The sequence below is a fragment of the Phyllopteryx taeniolatus genome, chromosome 12 (assembly GCF_024500385.1).
Source record: "Phyllopteryx taeniolatus isolate TA_2022b chromosome 12, UOR_Ptae_1.2, whole genome shotgun sequence".
Classification (NCBI taxonomy): domain Eukaryota; kingdom Metazoa; phylum Chordata; class Actinopteri; order Syngnathiformes; family Syngnathidae; genus Phyllopteryx; species Phyllopteryx taeniolatus.
This window is the reverse complement of record NC_084513.1, coordinates 17,813,027-17,834,995: the sequence shown is the minus strand read 5'-3', so window position 1 is coordinate 17,834,995 and position 21,969 is coordinate 17,813,027. Positions and strand designations below refer to the sequence as shown.

General features: G+C 41.2%; 3 protein-coding genes and 1 long non-coding RNA gene across 6 annotated transcripts in view; 3 read left to right on the top strand and 1 right to left on the bottom strand.

Moving 5' to 3' along the window:
• The window catches only part of LOC133486794 (uncharacterized), a 31,824-nt gene extending 31,244 nt beyond the window's left edge, over positions 1-580 (top strand). For all 3 annotated transcript variants that reach the window (XR_009791127.1, XR_009791126.1, XR_009791125.1), the window contains 2 exons: positions 38-458; positions 535-580. This is a non-coding gene — a long non-coding RNA (uncharacterized LOC133486794). The remainder of the gene's footprint in view (positions 1-37; positions 459-534) is intronic.
• Positions 581-1,826: 1,246 nt separating this feature from the next.
• On the top strand, positions 1,827-6,831 carry LOC133486458 (zinc finger protein 497-like). The gene is made up of 2 exons (XM_061791622.1): positions 1,827-2,119; positions 4,600-6,831. The coding sequence occupies exons 1-2, from the start codon at positions 1,996-1,998 to the stop codon at positions 6,612-6,614; spliced, it is 2,139 nt and encodes a 712-aa protein (XP_061647606.1). The 5' UTR covers positions 1,827-1,995; the 3' UTR covers positions 6,615-6,831.
• Positions 6,832-7,832: 1,001 nt separating this feature from the next.
• LOC133486460 (oocyte zinc finger protein XlCOF6.1-like) lies at positions 7,833-11,164 on the top strand. Its single transcript, XM_061791626.1, has 2 exons — positions 7,833-8,185; positions 10,012-11,164. Exons 1-2 carry the CDS (start codon positions 8,059-8,061, stop codon positions 10,887-10,889), a joined length of 1,005 nt encoding a protein of 334 aa, XP_061647610.1. The 5' UTR covers positions 7,833-8,058; the 3' UTR covers positions 10,890-11,164.
• Positions 11,164-21,969, bottom strand: LOC133486459 (CASP8 and FADD-like apoptosis regulator). The gene is given in 10 exon segments (XM_061791625.1): positions 11,164-13,206; positions 15,385-15,447; positions 16,341-16,419; positions 16,422-16,844; positions 17,726-17,807; positions 17,998-18,041; positions 18,516-18,651; positions 18,748-18,899; positions 19,807-20,843; positions 21,831-21,969. Coding segments are annotated over 9 exon segments (1,812 nt in total). The 5' UTR covers positions 20,516-20,843; positions 21,831-21,969; the 3' UTR covers positions 11,164-13,082.

Genomic DNA, 21,969 nt, shown 5'->3' with positions numbered 1-21,969 from the left:
AAATTATTGTGACTCTTGTGTTATTTCCTTTCATTAGGACATCGTTCTGGACATGTGGTGTCTCCTTTTGGGATGGCTGGGAGTTCCCCTAGAAGCCTGGCAACAAGTTGGGACCCACAGCTATACAGTCAACTTGAGTCCAATTCAGATAGATTCCTCCAGAACGAGGCTGGCGAGCAGGTTTCGGCTTTAGCCGAACCCCATGCCCAGCACAGTGAAAGTTTGTTTCTGGAAGGTGTAGCTCTCAGTTCTGGTGGACGGTCATTCAAGCCAATGGAAACTATTTGCCCTCCTTGTCCCGGTTGCCCCAGACTTCCCCCTTGCCCGTTACCTGGCCCTTGCCCTCGGCCATACTGTGTGCCTTATTATAACCCTTGCCCTTGCCGTCAAAAGTGCTGCAAGCGCGGTCGCAGGTGTCTCACCTGGTATCCTTGGTAGAATCCTTCATGTCTGAGCTGGTAAGATGAACTGTAGTGCACATTTGTCAAATTTATTGAAAGGGGTACACTAACTTGTGAATTTCCTTGCTTCCAGGTTTTTGTCTATTGCAGTGACTGTCTAATAAATTGGTGAAAGTGAATGAGCTTTTGTCATTTTCATTCCCCAAGTGGTGTGAGCGCTCTCCGTTCACATCAAAGCTAGCAAAGGCCTGATTGTCAGATGTCTGAAGTTGTCGGTCACTCACTCAGAAATGGGTCAAAGCTGACAATTATAAATGTATCACAAATCAGTGTAATTGTGCTATTGGGATGTGTAAGTCCCTAGGGAAAGCTGCACATTCAAACTATTGTGACTGATCAATTTCCTCACTTTTCAGGTGATGATTCTAGGTATGGAGCTTTTGCTTCTGTTTGGTTATAGATTTTTGTTGGTCAGCTACTTGTTAGTGCAAAATGTACAGAAACTTTGAACAGTTCATGTGCATTTGAATGTTTAGAGAGTTCAAATTACAGGTCTTGCATTTTTGCCTTACCTTGTTTAGTACGTCTCTATGGTCCCTCCAGTAAATGTGAAATATGAATTAAAATCATCCACTCATTCCTGAGATGTTTTTCTGCCGGGAATCCTGAAATTGGGTCATTTGAATTTCTCGAGCTTATCTACGTCGCTAGCGAAGATCTCCACCTAGCTCCTGAGCCAGCGCTGTCATTGTAACACGTGTGCTCCCACAAGTGGGTCTTCCACACGGAGGCAACCAATCAGAGGGAAAGTGGGTGGTCCTAGCCAAATATGGACAAAGTGGATCCAAAACTGGGTCAAACAGAAGTAGCTGTCAGAGAGGCCTTTTCTGGACACTTGTATGACAAAAGTTTGCCTTGGAACCGCCCCGAAGGAGCTGAATGAATTGGCCGGAGTGAGGGAAGTCTTTGGCATCCCTGCTAAAGCTACTGCCCTCGTAGCTTATCGATAAGCAGTACAAAATGGATGGAATGTCCATGTTAGTCACACTGGAGGTCTAGATAGCCAAAATATGCAACCTTTAAGTTTAATTGTTTTGTTGAATGTATCATTGGAATGACTTTTTGGGTGCAAAGTGTGACGTTCTAGGCAAAATAAATTTAGGAATGAGGGAACTAATATAATTGAACCTTTTTCTTTAACTCCGCTAAAGTTGGAATAGTTTGAATCTGTTGAGATGTGTGACTGTAGTTTAGAGAGAGAAAAAATGAATAAATGGGGAAAATAGTTATAGAAACTGTGCGCTTACACTGCAAAGAGAGCGCAGGACTGTGGTGTGTAATGACACCTCCACCCCTGCAGGTGGCAGCAACGCAGAATATACAAAACTGCCTCGTCAAGCGGAAGTACTTCCCCCTTCCGCTTGTCTACAATGAACAATACATAAGGTAGCGAGACTGAACGGTCTACGAGCTTGCCGTCATGATCCCATTATGTACGTTTATTTGTCGAGCATTAGAACAAACTGATTTATGAATGATTATCGGTACACTGTAGCTTCTAGCAGAGGTCGAGCGTGGTGGTTATCGTGTGGAAATGTGTGCACAAAGTGTGAAAGAAGAGTACGAGGAGGAACTTTGGCGAACAAAAGAGAACGAGAGACCTCGTCAACCGCTGCTTGCTGTTTTCGAGACGCCGCAAGTTGTGTTGGACGGAGCAGGTTTGTTCGCGCTCACCATTCTAATGGCTTTTTTTTTTTTTTTTTTTTAATTATTTGATCAGGCTGTGATTGACAGGTGACAGACCAAGTACACACACACACACACACGTGTCGATAATAATGCGTTTTACTTGTCTTGAAAACGATGTCTGCAGAAGAACTAAGACTCTTTGATGACAAGAAATAGATTTTTGTTGTTGTTGCCATTTGATTTTCAGCCAGATTTTGGCTCGCCCTCTCTAGGTCGAAATCCTGTGAGAGGCCAATGACGTCAGTGGCGGAAGGGAAGCACATTTACTTATTGAGCGAGTGTGTATTCTCGCCTGTATTGGAAGTCTGGATGTTTTCTTTAGACAATAATGAGTGAAAGTAGTGAGGTTTTATACATTTGAAGCGGCTTGTTTTGGTCAAATCTATTACTTCATTGCAGAAGGAAGGCAGCCTATAATATACACACTTTTTTTTTTGTCAGTTTGTTTTATTAATTGAATCAGTAATGGCTCTAAGACTTTTGAAAAGGAGTGGGTGGATGATGTGACACAGGCGTTTTTGTACAATGGTGGCATCCTATGACTTCGGAGGCCTTTGATGGCCACGGCTAGCCGGCGCCGCGTTCGTGCCATTTCTATCGATGACACCGTAATAAATTAGCGATTGAACATCATTTTGGGGTCCTGTTGTGTTCATGTGAGTGTGAACAGATGCTCCAGAACAGATTGATATTGTGGTTGATAATATTGGAAATGACTGCCAGTTCTATTGTCTTTAGCAACAACAAAAAAATACAAATAATTTGTTTATGAAATATAAGCCATCTGGACTATTTAAATCCATTAGGAAGCACCAGGGGAGCTGTTTGGATCTAATGCTTTGGAGCACTGAGCCATACTAATGAGACCATGTGATGAGACTGTCCACTGTCCCGCTAGCCCCTCCAAAGACCAGGGCCGACTGCAGCTTTGTCCAGTAGCAGCTGAATTCTCGGGGTGTCTGTTCGTAGAAGCCCTGACTCGTTTCCCCCATGACTCAGGGCTACAAACGGCAGTTCCGACGCCGGCCCTTTTAATCCAGACAGGTCAGACAGGGCATCATCAGTGACCCAGCTGAAGCCCTTGTTCTGGCTTAGGTCTTGTACATCCTTCTAGCCAGGTGACCCTATTCCACATACTTCCCCCGTCCACACGAAAAATGTCAGCATTCACCTCATGTTGGATCTGAAATCCTTTAGAATAGTGACCACGTCGGTTGCGCAGCAGGTGGTGGACTGGTTTATGACCATAGACTTGCAGGATGCTTATTTTTATGTCCCGATGACTGGTGTGTAGCTGCGGCACTCGCAAACTCTTGGGTAGACTATGATGATTTTCATATGCGCTAGTTTTCCTGAGTCGGTTTTCAATTGCATCGAAATTTTTTCCCAGTTTTCGTACATCTGCTTATTTTTGGTACAAAAAAAACAAATGCGTGACTCAGACATTCATTTCCCTGTTTCGGTGCCGTGCCATGTACTCGTGACTCAATTCTTAATTTTTCTCTCATCGGTTGAGCATCCCTCGCGGTTCATCGGAAGCATTTTGTAAGTTGTGTGAAAAGGGTTCAAACAACAGCAAGCTTTCACTCTGGCAATGTCGGCGTGCCAGATCCTGTCAAAAGTCAGACCTTCAAAGTAAAAGGGCTGTAGAAAATGGTAAAACTATTCATTGCTTTTATTATGAAGGCCTGACTTTTAACAGGTTGTGTTAGGCCGATGTTGCCCGAATGTTGCTGAGCAGATCGGGAGAGTTGTTATTGTCTTAAGTCAAAGCTTGCATTGTGGAATACACCTTGCCATCTGTTAGACTACTTTTTTTTTTTACCCAATATGACTGAAAGTTCTTGGTGCCAGCCATTTGATAAAGGAGAAATATGATTGACTTCAAGAAAAACAAAGTACAAAAATGTTTCCTCCCTCCCTCCTCCATGTCATCTCTCATATGCCATCAAGAGTCTTCAATAAAAGATCAAAGTGGTGTTAAACGTTAGCCCCACGCAAAGAAATCCGGCCATCTGACATAGGGAAAAAGAGTTTTACCCTATATCTTAACAATTCACTACTATATTGTTCTCAGTCTTTGCACGTTTTCAGCACTTAACTTCAAATATATTCAATATATTTCGGAAAAGAAAATACACAGAAATTGCCTCCGTGGGACTTTAAACATTAAAGTGGGGAAACAATCCAAAAACTAAGAATTCGAGAAGGGGGCAAATACTTTTTCACGGTACTGGACATCATTCAGCGCTTCCAGCACTGCCTGTCGGTCATCTGAGACTCATGCAACTGGAAACTTTGAAAAATGCATGAAGCAAGTGAAATGTTGCTAAACAAAAACTGCCTGGTTAAAAGATATTTCTTGGCAGACAAAAAAAAATTATAACATGACTTGAGTGAGAAAAGCTGACTTTTCCAAAATAAGTGTCTGTATTCTTGGGTCCTGCAGACGTCGGTAAAGCACATCTTTATCCTGAGCAGCAGGAGTGGAACTCCTGGTTGGAGCAGGAGGAGCCAGAGCACCCCCACATTAAAGAAGAAGATGAAGAAGAAGAGGAGGAGGCCCCTCCCATTAAAGAAGAAGAGGAGGAACACAGCATCAGCCAGGAGGGAGAGAAGATTCAAGGATTGGAGGAGGCCAATATCATCAAATTGATATTGACTGGTGTCCATGTGAAGAGTGAAGATGAAGATGATAATAAACACAGTGATCGAGACCACTGTGGAGGATCAAAAGCAGACAGCCTCTTAGTGCCACTATCTGATTTTGAAGGCTTAACATCTGACACCGATAAACCTTTTGACTGCTCAGTTTGTGGGGAAAGATTCACTCATATGGAACACTTTGAAGCACACACCAGAACACACGATGTGGAGAAACATTTTGCCTGCTCATTTTGTGGTAAAAGGTTCTCTTTAAAGGGAAACTTAAGAAGACACACAAGAATACACACAGGGGAGAAACCTTTTGCCTGCTCGGTTTGTGATAAAACATTCACACGGAAGGGACACTTGGAAAAACATGCAAGAATACACCCTGTGGAAGAATCTTCTGCCCTCTCAGTTTATGGTAATATACTCACTCAGGAGGGAAACTTGGAAACACAAAAACAAACGCACGTTGTGGAGGAACCTTTTGCCTGTTCAGTTTGTGGTCAAACATTTGCCAGAAAGACAAGTTTATTAAGACACATAAGAACGCACACTGGGGAGAGACCTTTTTCCTGCTTGGTTTGTGGTAAAAGTTTCACCATGAATTCAGATTTAACAAGACACAGAAAAACACACACTGGAGCCAAACCTTTTGCGTGTTCAGTTTGTGGTAAAAAATACACTTGGAATAAAGATTTAATAAGGCACTCAAGAACACATACTGGGGAGAAACCTTTTGCTTGCACAATTTGTAATAAAAGATTCTCTATGAAGATAGATTTAATACAGCACACAAAAACACACACGGGGGAGAAACCTTTTGCCTGCTCAGTTTGTGGCAAAAGATTCACCATGAAGTCAGATTTAATGAGGCACAAAAGAACACACTCTAGAAAGAAATCTTTTATGGGTTCAGTCTGTAATGTTAGTTCAGGATTGGAAGATCTTCGTCCTGAGCAGCAGGACTTGAGTGCCAGGGTAAAGCAGCCGAAGCTAGAGCCCCCCCACATTAAAGAGGAAGGGGAAGATATCACCAGGTTGCCATCGACTTTTGTCCCTTTGAAGGGTGACGAGAACAGAGGGGCGGAGCCTCCAGGCTCCAGCTCAAGTCGGCATATGACAACAGAAGATGATCCAGACCAATGTGGAGGATCACAAGCAGAAAGCCTCTTAGCTCCACTATCAGATAGCGACGACATAACATCACACTCCTCAGACTTCAATGATGATAAACACTCGAAAGGTGATACGACACATCCCACTGACAGCAAACGCAGCAAATGTTCTCAGTGTGACAAAACGTTTGTCAGCAAGTCAACATTGAAAAGACACATGAGATCGCACACTGGGGAGAAACCTTTTGCCTGTTCATTTTGTGGTAAAAGATTCACTGGGAAGACAAATTTAATAACACACACAAGTAAACATACTGGGGAGAAACCTTTTGCCTGCTCAGTCTGCGGTGAAAGATTCACTTACAAGGAACAATTGGGAAGACATGCAATAACACACACTGGAGAGAAACATTTCGCCTGCTCAGTTTGTGATAAGATATTTACCTGGAAGGTAGATTTTAATAGGCACACAAGAACACACAGTGGGGAGAGACCCTTTGCCTGCTCGGTTTGCGATAAAACATTCAATAGGAAGTCAAGTTTAATGAGGCACACACGAACACACACTGGGGAGAGACCCTTTGCTTGCTCAGTTTGTGGACAAAGATTCACTCAGAAGGCACATTTAAGAACACATGCAAGTACACACTCTGGTTCTCCCCGGCGTCACCTTTTGCCTACTCAATGTGCAACTTAACTTAAATTGATCATACAGGATTGGTTCAACAGATTCATACTCGGCGCGTGGCAAAATATTCTCTCAAAGGCACACTTTGACAACACGCACAAGAATACACAGGTGAAAACCCATGAAACCTGTTCTGGTGTAAATGACCTCTAAATATTGTAAATATTTGACTATTTGTTGTAAGAATTCATTGTGTGACCCTGAATAAAATACTGGACAACACTAATTTCACTTGGCAAGATTTCTTGCATTAAGATTGCCCATGAATATTCTCATTCATCAACTGTAGGTCATTGTCTTCTCATGACATCGAGGCGATCGCAACTGGACTGTTTTGGTTGTCTCAGAAGACGTTTCGCTTCTCATCCAAGACGGCTTCATAAGTTCATGTACCAAGGCTCAGTATGATAGTGTTGGTGTGTCAAGCCAACTATTTACCCCCTAAATTAAAAGTACACCTCAGCCACGATTGGTATCTTCTTTTTTGGATGCAAAACAACATTCTTTAAGATCCATTGACGCAACGCCTCTGCTGCCAACAACAAGTCGTTTGGGTGGAATCACCCTTGTTAATATTCTCTCCAATTTTTATTATGGTCGTGCAGGCTTTGTTATTTTTTTAGAAGCTAAAATATTGATTCTCTTCAGAATGATAAGACAGCTCTGTATGTGAGGGATTGGCTGGGTTGTTTGTCAGCCCCTCTTCTGTTTAAAAATGGTTTCTTAACCTTAATGTAGATGGCGTCTTACACTCCTCTTTCAATAATTTAATCAATCGATCATCATCTATAGTATAAAGCGTTTTTGTCATACAACAAAATGCTTTCCATAGTTAAATTATATACTCCACACAAATACAAGAATATTGAATAAATGCTCAAACGGCTTTCCATACACGTGTATTTTGTAAAGTGGAAGATTCTTACAAATGCTTCACATGTACACAACAATTTACTCTTGTTACACTGTTAATTACAATATTCTTCCTATACTTCTTCTCGCTGATTTGATCATAATACAAACACATACTTATTCTGGGGTGGGGAATTGTTATAAATGGAAATGATCTCTGTATTTCCATTCAAACTATGATGTGTCCAAACAGAGAGCGCCCAGGACAGCCTCCATTTTCTGAAAGTCAGGCAACTGAAAATAGAAGTGTGTAATGACACCTCCTCGCCTGCAGGTGGCAGTAACGCAGTATATTGTACCAACTGCCTCGTCTAGCGGAAGTACTTGTCTAGAATGAACACTAAAAAATAAGCTAGTAAGACGGCGAGATGTCGAAGCTCGCGTTCATGATCCAATTTCTTCTTTATTTTGTACATATAATTGTCGAGTACGAGAACAAACCGATTAATTACTATCATCGGTGCACTCTTTAGCTTCAGGTGAAATTTAGCGACGCATTGCGAAGCAGAGATCGAGTGAGGTTGGTGGTTATCGTGTGAAAATGTGTGCAAGGAGTGTGAAAGAAGAGTACGAGGAGGAACTTCGGCGAGCAAAAGAGGAGAACGAGAGACAACGTCAACCGCTCGATGCTGCTTTCAAGAAGCCTCAAGATGTGTTACACAAAGCAGGTTTGTTCACTTTTCACTCTCACTACTAGCAGCTTTTTATTTGCTCATTAGCACTATTCCTACATGATATTGCATCGGCTTAGTAGTTCATTGAGAGATATACTACCGGTCAGAAGTAATTTTCCAGCTTTTTTTTTTTAAATTGAAATGTATGCAGTTCAATTTCTCATTTTACTCTGACATCAAAGCGCAAAAGAAATTCAATATTCAAGTTACAAAATAAATCATGGACTCAATCTACAAACAAAAATGCAATCTGTGACTCATTAAGGTCACCACCTTGGGCAGATATAACAGTTGAACACACTGTGGCATTATCTTGAAAATGGAAATCAAATATCCTTCAGAAAGTTACGGAAGCGTATTGCAGTCACTTGGATAAAAAAAAAAAAAAATCCTGTTTTTCTGAGTAATTTTTTTTGAGGGCTTTGTTTTTTTTTTTTAAATGATTTTTTTTTGTTTTTCTGGCTAATTATAGTCCTAAATTTTTCTGTCAAATTTTTTCCCCGTTTTTCTGTGTAATTATTTTTCTAATGACTAATAACAATACCATCTATGTGACTCAAAGACAGGACTATCTCCCAGTGTCTTAAACCAATATCAAAATAAAACTTGATCAAACTAAATAAACCAGTCATGTTGCTTACTCCGGAGTCCGCAAAGAGTCACTTGCAGTTCGCAGGTTCTTGCGTGAGTTCGATGTGTCCCGATAACTCAGAAAAAAAATTGTCAGAAAAACCGAGAAAAATAGTTAGAAAAACTATGACTCATCCAGGAGTCCACAAAGGAACTCAGGACAACTTCTAAAGAATTGCAGGCCTCCCATGCCTCAGTTAAGTGTAGTGTTCACTGACGCAACTATAAGGAAGAGACTTGGAAAAAAATGGCATCCATGGCGAAAAGCGCTGCTGACCAAAAACAACATAAAAGGCTCGTCTTACTTTGGCAAAAAAAATAATTAAAAATAAATAAATTAAAATAACTTAATAACTCCCCAAACTTTTGGGAGAATATATGGACTGACCAGATGAAAGTTGAGCTTTTTGGAAGGTTTGCGTGTCGTTACATCTGACGTAAATGTAGCACAGCATGATAGAAAAACAACAACATACCAACAGTCAAACGTGGTGGTAGGGTGAAGGTCTTGGGCTGCTTTTCTCCTTCAGGACAAGGACAACTTATGATTGATTGAACCATGAATTCTGCTCTTTAACAGAAAATCCTGAAGCAGAATGTTCAACCAATCAGTTTGTGACCTCAAGCTGAAGCGCACTTGGTTTCTGCAGCAGGATAACTATCAAAAACATACCAGCAAGTCAACTTTTGAATGGCTTAAAAAAGAAAAAAAAAAATGAAGGTTATGGAGTGGCCTAGTCAATGTCCAGACTTGAATCCGATTGAAATGCAGTGGCATGATCTTAAAAAGGCCGTTCATTCTCAAAACCTCTCCATTTTTGCTGAATTTAAATAATTCTGCAAGGAAGAGTGGGCCAAAATATCTCCACAGCGATGTGATAGAGTCATTGCCAGTTATAGAAAACGTTTGATTTCAGTTCTGCTGAGGATGGCCCAACTAGTTATGAGGTTTAGGGGACCATTACCTTTTCACACAGGGCCAGGTAGTTTTTTTTTTATCCTTAATAAATGAAATCACCATTTAAAAACAGCATTGTAAGTTCACTTGGGTTATATTTGTCTGATATTTATATTTGTTTGATGATCTTGAACATTAAAGTGGGGAAACTATGCAAATATATAATAATTTGAGAAGGGGTCAAATACTTTGTACAGCACTGTATGTGTGCTTGTATTCTTGTGTCCTGCAGATGTCAGTGAAGAAGATCTTCCTCCTGAGCAGCAGGAATGGAGCTCCTGGGTGAAGCAGGAGGATCCAGAGCCGGCCCACATTAAAGAAGAAGAGGAGGAACACAGCATCAGTCCACATGGACAGAAGATTCAAGGGCTCGAGGAGGCCAATATCACCAAGTTGCCATTAAAGAGTGATGATGATGATGATGGAGACCATTGTGGGGGATCACAAGCAGACAGCCTCTTAGCTCCACTGTCAGATAGTGACGACATAACGTCACACTCCTCGGACATTGATGACGAACACTCCAAAGGTGAACTGACAATTCCCACTGACAACAAACGCTGCAAATGTTCTCAGTGTGACAAAACATTTTTCAACAAGTCAAAGTTGGAAAGACACATGAGAACACACACTGGGGAGAAACCTTATGCCTGCTCAGTTTGTGGTAAAACATTCACCTGGAAAGCAGGTTTAATAAGGCACACAAGAACACACACTGGGGAGAAACCTTTTCCCTGCTCTGTGTGCGGCGAAAGATTCGCTCATAAGGAACAACTGGGAAGACACACAACAACACACACTGGAGAGACTCACTTTGCCTGCTCAGTTTGTGGTAAAATATTCACTTGGAAAACTGGTTTGATAAGGCACACAAGATCACACACTGGGGAGAAACCTTTTCCCTGCTCAGTTTGCGGTAAAACATTTAATCAGAAGACAACTTTAATAAGGCATACAAGAACACACACAGGGGAGAAACCTTTTGCCTGCTCAGTTTGTGGTCAAAGATTCACTCAGAAGGGAAATTTAGAAAAACACGCAAGGCGACACACTTTGGTTCTCCCCAGTGTCAACTTTTGCCTGCTTAATCTGCCACCTAACTTTCATTAAAGATAGGACAGCAAGGTTGGTTCAACACACAAAATGACTAACTGGGGAAAGTTTCATGCTCAGCTTGTGATGAAAAAAACATTCTCTGAAAGGCTCTTTGACAGCACACACTAGAATACACATTCGTGAGAAAGCATGAGATGAAAGTGTGTTGATGAAAACGGCAGCTGTAAATGAAGCTCTAAATAAATTGTAAACAAATATTGACTCATTGTGGTAAGATGGAAAAGTGTATATTTTATCCCGAATAAAATACTCCAAACTTTTCAAACAGTGATAGTCTCATTTCTTTATTTTATTTTTATGTTTGTCACCACATGAAATTTCAGATGTATTTAGGTTTAAAATGAGATTACTTTTAAAAGTTATGTTTAACAGCACCCAAATAAGGGAACTACTCGTATACAGTACTAAGTTTAAGCATTTCTTTTGTAGCCGCTTCTTCTGATTTTTGGCTGTAAGACCATTATCATGAACACAAGACATGAAATGCTTTATTTGGTCTCGTCAGCTGAATCAAACAATGTCCCGATCTCCATTTCCCCATCATCATCGTCATCAGAACTATCCTGGTTCTGTTTTGTTAGAAGGGGGTACATTTGTTCTGCACGATTGCTCATAGGTTGGATTGCGGTGGTGATTCCTCTATTCAGAAGTGCTCGTAAACATGGAATACAGCAACATCCACACAATGTCAGTATTGCAGCAAATACTGCTATTGATATTAAAATTGATGAGACTGAGACTGATGCTACTTGATCTACTAATTTGTATTCATCAGGTACCCCTCTTGGAATTCCAATTGCATCTATGTAAGTTGGATCTGCCCGTAACATGCTAAGAGAAAAGCCATTGTATATTCTTCATCAATAATTCATCCATCTGGACACGACGTCGTCTTGTGTGAGCAGAACTTAAACAAAGTAACAGCAGTAACAATAGCAATTATAAATGTAATTACAAGGTGTTGTAATTTTCCAAACCACAATCTTCCAGGGGGGTTGGAAACGCCTGTTGAATCGGCCATTTCAGCAGCCAAAGTTTGTAACCCATGTAGCGCTCGTTACTTTTCCATCCGGGGCTGTTTTGTTGGGAATAAAAGTACAACATTGTGGACCAAACATTGCACAAACACCATTCTTTTCGGCAAGGATCATGTCAAGGGCCATGCGGTATAATGTCTTTACACAACGCCTTCACTATTGTTAGTGCGTCTGGATGTTTTGTGGGGAACAGCGCTATCCATTTAGAAAATGCATCAACGATGACCAAACAATACTTTTTCCCTTCACTTTGGTTTAATTCAATAAAGTCCATGTGAATTATTTGAAAAGGGTATTGAGGTGCAGGAAATGTACCTCTCCTGGGCCTCAAATTGCCTTGTGGATTATGCCTAGCACAAATCATACATGCTCTACAAAATTTTTGGAATAAGAATTAAAACCATAAATTGTATAATATTATCTGTCTTACCATCCCTCCTGTTGAGACGTGTTGAACCATGGCTCAATATTGATGCCCATTTATATAAGTTTTTTTTTGTAAGACAGGTTTACCTTTAGGACAATTTTTACATGATTTTTAAACCATTGTTCTTTTTTTTTTTTAATGTAATTTAATGAACTTCCAATCTTTACACTGCAGTGTATCCCTGTTTTTTTATTTTACTACTTCCTTTCCCCATTTGAAAGAATTTGGTTCAGTGTAATACTACCTAGGGTAGTCTAGAACACTGTTTCTTTTCAGTAGGACAACAACTCAAATTTTCTGTTGTGGTAATTCTCACTTCAACCTTTTCAGGTGGAGAATTCTTGCCTTCGCATCCACAAAAGTCTGCTGTTTACAAACCCACTGTTTTGGTATGGAATGGAAAACCTAGTGATTTCCCATTTCCCGTTTACACTCTCATTCAAACCGTTTTCATTCACACTGGTTCGTCAGAGGACTCCGCCGTCCTGTACGGAATTTAACTACGACGCCACGAAACTTTCCTAGTTTCTTGTCTGACCCGCCATTAACTAGTATTCACAGGTTTTTTTTGTCTCAGGTTTCGCAAACCTTTTCCTTATTCATTCATACCTTTTTAAATGAAAACTCAACTCACCCCTGTCTGTCTTCTCAGAGTACCGTCAACCTTTTGGATTCCAGCTGGCGGGCCGATTTCAGTCCCGGAAAGGGTCTTTTGGACTCACTTTAAATGGAGTCCGCCATGGCCATGGTCTTTATACTGCAATCCACCCGCCCGCTGGATTTGTCGGGTATGTTGGAATCCGGCTCGAAGGACCAAGTAAATGTCAGGTTCAAGACACCTAAAACACTTGTAAAAAAAAAAAAAAATCAAGACAGACACAGAGGTAGTTTTCAGACTTGCAAGGAGACAACGGCCAAGAGTGTACTTAGTTACAGTCTCCAAACCTTTTCCTGAGTTCACTCTGCCGGATTCTCTCTTTTTATTACTTTAGGGCAGTTCCCTTGTTACATATGAGTTACAATGTCAAAAAGGTGGGGGCATACAAGCATGTTGCAACTCATGTGATCAGCATCAGACAGTAGAAGAATTATATACTTCTTATCAAGACAAAGAAAGACTCCTCTCAAATTTGTCCTTGCACCTGCAAGCACATGACTCATCCTGTGGGAGAAAACTTTGCACGCAAGTGATAAAACATTTCTCTAACTAGAAGTAAGCAGAAAAGCACAACACATGATAACTTATTTACATTTTTCCATCAGCATCCTAAAAACTAAACTTCAAAACCTGAAGCCTGTCTTTATTTCTAAAATGTAAACATTTAACTGTTTTAAGAAATCACAAACAGAAAGGTTTATAAGTCAGTCACCTTTAATCATTTATATCACAATCATCATCTTGTCAACTGTGGAATCATTTCTAAACTAATACAAAAAATGTATTATGGAGTTGGGGAAAATTATTTTGATTATTTCTAAAATCTTATTTCAAATTGTCTTTTGAAATGAATTGCATCATTAATTGTGTGTGCTGTTACAATAAGTGCAGTAAAAACACAGATTTTGATACAGAATGTTAGCATTTATCTGGCCACAGCTAAACCGGTATCAGGAATGCCGGCTGGTTTGCATGCAATAGAAATTACTAAATACGTTCAATATTATTTCAAACCCATTTTACATGACCCTTCAAAATAAATGGCTTACAGTTGATTTTGATTTTTTTATATTTTTTTTTAAAAAGGCACCAGTCATGTGTGTACATACACGTGGTTAAGACACTCTACTTCTTTCGCCAACAACCCAGGCTAAACTAACTCCACTCCAACATACAAAGCTCGTCTCTCAGTCGAGCAACTCTAGAACCAAAAAGCAATTTGCTGCGACATAGGAAAAGGGTCTGGCTGCTTCTGACACCAGCAATAAAAGAAATTATTTTTGACGTACACTAATTATTTGTCACGTAAATTGGAAACTTTGGCTCTTGGATACTACAAAACCAGCAAGATACTGTATATAAAACATCACCTTCATGTTCCCGTTCCATGGGCAAATAGTGAGTTGTTTCACTTCATTTTAGTTATATTTTACGGCTCTCTTTACACTTGTATGACATTTCAGAATGTAAAAAAATGAAATGAAAACGTTGCATGTACAAGTAACAAAGGTTGGTTTGTCAACAGCTTGAGCCTGGAAGGAATTCATTCAAGGGATATTTCCTATGGGAGTGTTAATAATGTACATGTATATTGCCTCACTTCATGTAAAATATATAGTACAGAGCAACATGGATGTAACTCGAAAGTGGATTTTTTTCCCAGACACCTACTGCATGTGTAAAAAAAATAAATAAATAAATACACATTTTGGACAACCAGGTCAGGAAGAGACGAGTTAATCGCAGATTTTTTTTTTTTTTTTTTAGAGTTTTTTCGGAAGACTCTCCCTCTTGCTGGCATTACGAACTCAGACGAAATCTTCTTTTTCGGCCGAATTTGCTCTCCCTCTTTCGATCGACACAGAAGGGCGCGTTAATATTTTCCCACACTTTGACAAAGTTTGGAAGCATGACAAACAAAACTCGACGGCAGAAACGTCTGTCAGTTACCACATGACAAAACAACACGGCTGGGAAAACGGACTATTTTTCTCCCTGGGAGTTTATCCGTAATTTTTGGGGAGGGAATTGCATCTCCATGCCAACACGAGAACAAGAAAAACTTTCGACCCGAACATGGCCGAGATTTGTGTGCGTACATACAACAGTGTGGGCCACAATTTGTCTGAAGAATAATATACAAGCTATAATTAATTAGTATGAGCCATATTAAGTTAGGCTTCATTGCAGCCCTAAGCACTATCACTATCTGCTCAGCAGCAGTTAGTGGCAGTGCTTGCTCTGCCATAATAGGCCCATAATAATATGCGTGACAGCTATGAAATAAGCAAGTAGTTGGAAAACTATAAGTAAAGATCTTTTCTTAAAGTGTGTTTCAGGTCTATGTGGTATTGCTCCTCGGGATACCTGCTGTTGTGCTCAAAGATTGCTCCATTCACCGCCACGTGGAGATCAACCACATGTCTGCTCCTGTCAGAAGACAAACACTTGTTTAGTACTCAAAAGTAACAGAAAATAAGTCATGGAATCACCACACGGAGCCTACACACAAAAAGGTAGGGGATGTTCGGCTTTCGGTTGAAATTTCAGGATGAACCTAAAATTGCAGGTGAACTTTATTTAACCTTCTCTAAACATGTTCAACTGGTCAATGTTTAAAAGGTGCCATATTTTACCAAACCAACTTTTTCTAGTATTTGAAATGTAATATTGCCTCTATGGTGCCTCAGTCAACATGTGAAATAGGAATTCAAATCCTCCACGCATTTCTGAGTTACAAACGTTTTTCTGCCGCGCAACGTGAAATCAGCTCATTCGAATTTCTCAAACTTATTAGCGAAGATACATGCATGTTCATGACAATAAAGGTGGTGATTCTTCTTCTTCTTGTGGCAACTTGGTGCCAAGGAACTACGTTGAAGTGATTTGAGGAGCTTCATGTTGACATTTTCATTCTGAAGTAGTGCTTTGCCACCATGTTGTGGCATCTACAGGCAATTATAAACCTTTATGGGGATGGGTTGCAGGTTTTTGGGCTTCGGCCCCTATTGCGTAGTACAGAGTGTCAGCAGCAGGGTGCAACAGAGATACAGAGAAACTGGAAGAGTCACAGAAAGGCATTAAAGTTGACGTCATTGAAAATGTTCATGGATCAAACAATGTAAATTTTGTCACTCAGCTTCTTGTTGCAGGTGTTCAAAAAACAAAACAAAAAACACTGAAACAGAACCGTTCGATATGCATTCAAAAGTTGAGAGAAGGACAAATTAAGTTCAGCTGTAAAGGTTATATTGAATTTTAGGTTAATAATAAAATTACAAGCGAAAGCCATAACTTTTCACAGGTAGCGCATGTCTGCGTACCTTCCCTGGCTTCTGACCAAGGCGTCCGTCAAAGCCTTCAGGTAAATTGAACGGTGTTGGCCTCGCTGCAGTTGACGTTCTCAGTCCAGCAGTGGCTCCAGAGCACGTCGGCATCTGACGGGATACAATCGGGTCTCAACTGACCACCGCCACCATCCGTCTCCAGGTCGTCATCCCAGTGGTTCTCTGTAGCACAGGGTTGGACCGCCGATACAGTGTAGCTCTGGATGAAGAACAGTTTTGGCTTGCCAACCAGTACTGAACACGCGTCACCGGCGAAAAGGCGGCGGACATCTTCGAGACGGAGCCCTTCGCAGTTTGTGTCTGTGGCCAGGAGGTGAGTGTCGGTACCGCGGCTGATAATGCAGCAGACGAAGCCGTCCCCGCTGTGGTCCGGACTTCTTCGGAAGACCTCTCTGAGGGTTGAGACAGTCTCAACCAGGTTAAGCCATTTGTGCAGGGTCACATTGAAGTGCAGTGACTTAAACGTGCGCTCCAACATCTCTGAGGAAGAAAATAAAATGTCACTGGAATGGTATTCATGATCCTGATTTGGATAAGCAACAATTTTAGTTGAGATTAGTCAATGAAGAACCATTGAAAAACATAAATCCATCTATTTTCGATAGCATCTAAGAATCTATCGCCGCTGACTGAGGGCACATTAGACAAACCACTGTTAAAATGTGTTTAAAGCAGTTTTAATTTATTCTTATAACAAAATAATAACACAGAGTGGCTAACGAATAGCGTCAGTGTCCCGGTGTTATAGCCCTCTGCGCAACCGATATTTGTAGACAAATGGTGGAACTACACAAGTAGACAGAAGAAATAAACAATACTCACAAGCATACATTCTTTATTCTCTGCCTTACTAAGTAATTGTGACCGTTTGCTTCATGTATAGCTGTCGTATTGTCCCCAGTTTACCAGGGCGCACACACACCAGAAGGAGTGGCACAATGTCCATTGAATTCACGCAAAAAAAGTTGCACAACTGTTTAATTCTTTACTTTCTATTTTATTATTTCATTACTGTAAGTTTTTATTAAGTTCAATATTATACCGTGCCATTATAAATTAAAACAAAACATGGGTGGCTGAAACACGTTAACGGCATTTCCAGTCACTTTAATGGGAATAGATCATTCGCGATAAGTGTGTTTTGAGTTACGATCGTCGTCACAGAGTGACTTAAGCTTGGATCTCAAGGCACAACTGTTCTTGAAGGAAACTGAGGCTTATCGGGAAGACAAATAGCATAACTCTGGTGGGGCACAACAGACAAATCAAATTATAGTATAATGTACAGTTGTTCCCAGCCCTAAGTTCTACTGTACACAAAACACAGTCTTTCAATGTATGTACTGTGGTTAGTGTCTCACCTCCATCATTACCCACGCAGTCTATGATTATGCACTCTCCTCTGGGGTCACTGGTGAATGTGTACCGATTTACTGGACTCTGCTACACAGATGCAAGCAGAGACATGTTTGAAATTCACCACAGGTTGATGAAATAGAGCGACAAAAGGAGGACAAAAGAAAGTGAATTTGTCATCTTAAAAAGACATTTTAGACAACTGTATGCTAGCAACTTTGGTTTTTCCAGGTGTGCCAATACTTATTTCAATAAATTGTTTCGGTATGAATCGTACCTGGCAGGCGTGGTGCACCACTTCCTCAGGTACTGGCACGTTTCCTGAAATCAGATGTAAAATACACGGGAAATCAATGACACGAGGCAAGACAAAAAGATTGAAAGCAGTTTCAAGATGGAAGGAGCAAGATGGAGGTATCATTTAACCAGTACACTATTACTAGTGTCATTCAAATTTTGAATTTTTTTTTTTTTTTAAATGGGTACAGTATGTGAGATTGCGTAACACAAGGTAACATTTAGGCTGGATTTACACTGGTTCATTCAAGTGACATTCTGTTCGGTCGGTGTAACCACAGCCATGGTGTATGTGTGTCACTTGAAATGTACATGGAAATACACTCCAATATAGTCAAACTAATTGGGCACTTGGCTTCAGCTCACTCACTAACTGCATAATGTCTCAAGCATTTTAAGGATTAAAGGACTTGCGTAATTTTTTATTAAAAAAATTTCTGAAATTGTGTGTAGTTTAGTTGGTTCACATAGTACTAAATGAGTATTGCACACGCTCACCTGACATCTTGTACACCTTGAGTTTTTTGGCCAGGTCTACCCTGCCGACGTGCATTAAACATTCCTCCAAAAGGTCCACTCTTGTGTGGGAAACCTTGCCTATGTGCTCGAGTTCTCGAACCAAGTCCAGGAAGTTCTGCAAGAGCGAGAAAATGTTCAGAAACGAAAGTGAGTGTTCACTTCAATGTTTTTCGAGTGGCAACAACAAAAGTCCCCCGCCAGCACAATTTACCTTGGCAGTTTCCATTTTCTCACGCGGTAGCATGTCACCCAGCAGAAATTTCACACTGTTCACATCCTCCTTGGCCATGTCCTCACTTATGTAAGCCATCAGTACTCTGCGGGAGGGAGCGGGGACGACAGGAGGAACAACACATTCGTGACCTGCAATAACGTGAACATTAAAAGGAACCTATTGTGGGAAACCGAATTTTGAATGGCTTGTATGCAAATAATTGTGTCTCTGGAGTGCCTGGCTACCTATTGAGTGTGGAACTAAAACAACCAAGTACCTCTTTTGTAACCACAACTATATTATTTATTTATTGGTTTTTGTTGTTGTTGTTGTTCTTAATGTATATTGTATTTTCTTTCAGCTACTTTTGTATTTAATGGGCTATTGCCAACATATTTCTATGTTTTGGGAACTACAGATGGAAATTAGCCCTCAGCTAAATTTGGCACTTTTACAGTTGAATCATGTATTTTGCTTAATTTGTTTTATTAAGGTGCAGTATCCCATCCAAATAAACAAAATATGTCTGCTTATGTCTGAAAACGTGCCTGTGAGCGAGCCGTTCCATCCCACGGTTATGCAATCGTGGCTGCACCTTACATAACCGCCCTTACAACAAGTTTATTTGCCAATTATGTGGCAGCTAGGCTGGCCAATGATCCAGAACGGGTCCCAAACGGGCGCCTAAGAGCTATCGTGTCAAAGCCAAAAAGTAAGCAGAGTTGTGTTTTTGGAATGGCATCATTCTTTTGGAATGCAAAAAATGTCCTGAAAATGAAAGGACCTGGATGAAGCCGAATACTCACAGGCACGCAAACTCCACAGTTACATAACAATGGGGCTAATTTCCATAGTAAACATTCAGATATACTCGACACAATCTCTGATAAGGCGGATGACTGTGGTCTCATCTGCAAACTTCAGGAGTTTGACAGTCGGGTGCGCTGAGGTGCAGTCGTTCGTGTAAAAAGAGAAGAGCAACGGCGACAGGACACAACCCTGGGGCGCCTCGGTGCTGGTAGTGCATGTAGATGAGGTGGCCACCCCCAGCCTCACCTGCTGTGTCCTGCCCGTCAGGAAGCTGTAAATCCACTGGCAGATGGCTGAGCTGGAGAATCCTGGAGGTGAGGAGTTCAGGCATGATGGTGTTGAACGCAGAGCTGAAGTCCACAAAGAGGATCCTCGCGTAGGTCCCTGCACCGTCGAGGTGTTCTGGTATGAAGTGCAGTTCCATTTTGACCGAGTCATCCGCAGACCTGTTTGCTCGGTAGGCAAACTGCAGGGGGTCCAGCCGGGGACCCGTGAGGCTCTTCAGGTGGTCCAGCACGAGGCTTTCAAAGGACTTCATGACCACAGATGTCAAGGCGACAGGCCTGTCGTCATTCAGGCCCGAGATTGCAGGTTTCTTGGGGACTGGGATGATGGTGGCGCGTTTGAAACTGGATGGTACTTCGCACAGTTCCAGGGATCTATTGAAGATCTGTGTCAAGACTGGAGCGAGCTGGTCCGCGCAGACTTTGAGGCAGGATGGGGACACAAGGTCTGGGCCTGCCGCTGTGTTGATCTTTTGTTGTATGAATATGTGTCTCACATCCTGTTCGTGGATGGTCAATGCAGACGTCAGAGGTGTGATGGTGGTCGGTGAGCTCCGTACACCATTTTTCATTGATACAGAAGCACATCCCGCCGCCTTTTGTTTTCCCCGATAATTCCATGACGCGGTCTGCCCGGTGAAGATGGAAGCCGGGACGCATAACTGCGCCATCAGGGATGCGTTCACAAAGCCAAGTCTCCGTAAAGCACAGGGCGGCGGAACGTCCCAAGTCTTTACTGGTCTTTGTCAGAAGATGAAGCTCGTCCATTTTGTTGGGAAGGGAGCGTAGATTCGCGAGGTGGATCGACGGAAACGCCAATCTGTATCCTCTCTTGCGGAGCTTCACTTGGATGCCGGCTCGCTTCCCTCTGTGGCGTCGCCTTCGCCTCCATGCACCATAGACCGAAGCCGCACCCCAGGTGAGTAAATCGGGGTTGGGTAAATCTTTATTGATTTATTTCAAGCTCCCTTTTGCACACGCAACATTCCCACCATTTCCCTTGATTAAAAACACACTGGTAAATATAAAATCCATTTTGGTAGAAACATCTTGGTGTATATTTTGGGTCACTTTAAGAAAAGCCATCACATTTCTGGGTTAAAGATTGATATTTAGATGTAGTTTCACAAGAATGAAGTGGAAATTTTATGCAAAGTAGTTTTACAAGAAAACGGTCTGACGACACAATGACTACATTATGAGGGGGGGGGGGGGGGGGGGTGACAAAGGGCCTGATATTATCATTGTCCCAGATTATCGCACTACTCGTCACTTTAAACCGCATACACTCCTTGAAGTCTCAGTGCCCTTTGCACAATGGTCATTGCACCGGACTATTGCGATATTAGCCATTCGAACTGCTCTAAGTGCTAGTTGCACAATTGTTTTTTGTCAATGTCTTTATGTCTCCAAAGTTTTCTGTAAATTGACTGTCTGTTGTACTAGAGCGGCTCCAACTACCGGAGACAAATTCCTTGTGTGTTTTGGACATACTTGGCAAATAAAGATGATTCTGATGAAGAGGAAATAAGTTGTAATTTTACCTGTAGAAGCTATATTACAATAAAGCAGTTGTAATATGAGAATCAAGTCTTAAAATGAGGAGAAATGTAGTTATTTTAGAAAAGTATACCTGTAATATTAAGGAGAGAAACGTTTTGAACTTGCAAGAATAAAGTCGCAGTTTTACGAAAACAAAGTTCTTACAGTACAAAAGAGGAAGTAAGTCCTACATTTACGAGAATAAAGTCATATTACAGGAATTAAGTCGTAATATGAGAAATGGAGACATTTTGCGAAAAATAAAATTGTATATTTTGGGTCACTTTAAGAAAAGCCATCACATTTCTGGGTTAAAGATTGATATTTACGGTGTTTTTCTTACTGTCAAATGAACCCGAACTGTCCTGTTAAAACACCTAGGAACATTTTTCAAGTGTTAAACGAAAATAATAATAATAATAATAATAATAATGTGTCACTCACCTGAATCTGGGGAGAACCCGCCTGGATCTCAAAGCTCTCTCCACCTCATCCCTGCTGAACCCAAACACCTGCCTGAGGAGGTCATACCTCCTCAAATGCACCATGAGCTCAGCCAAAAACAGATGCCCTTTGTCATAAC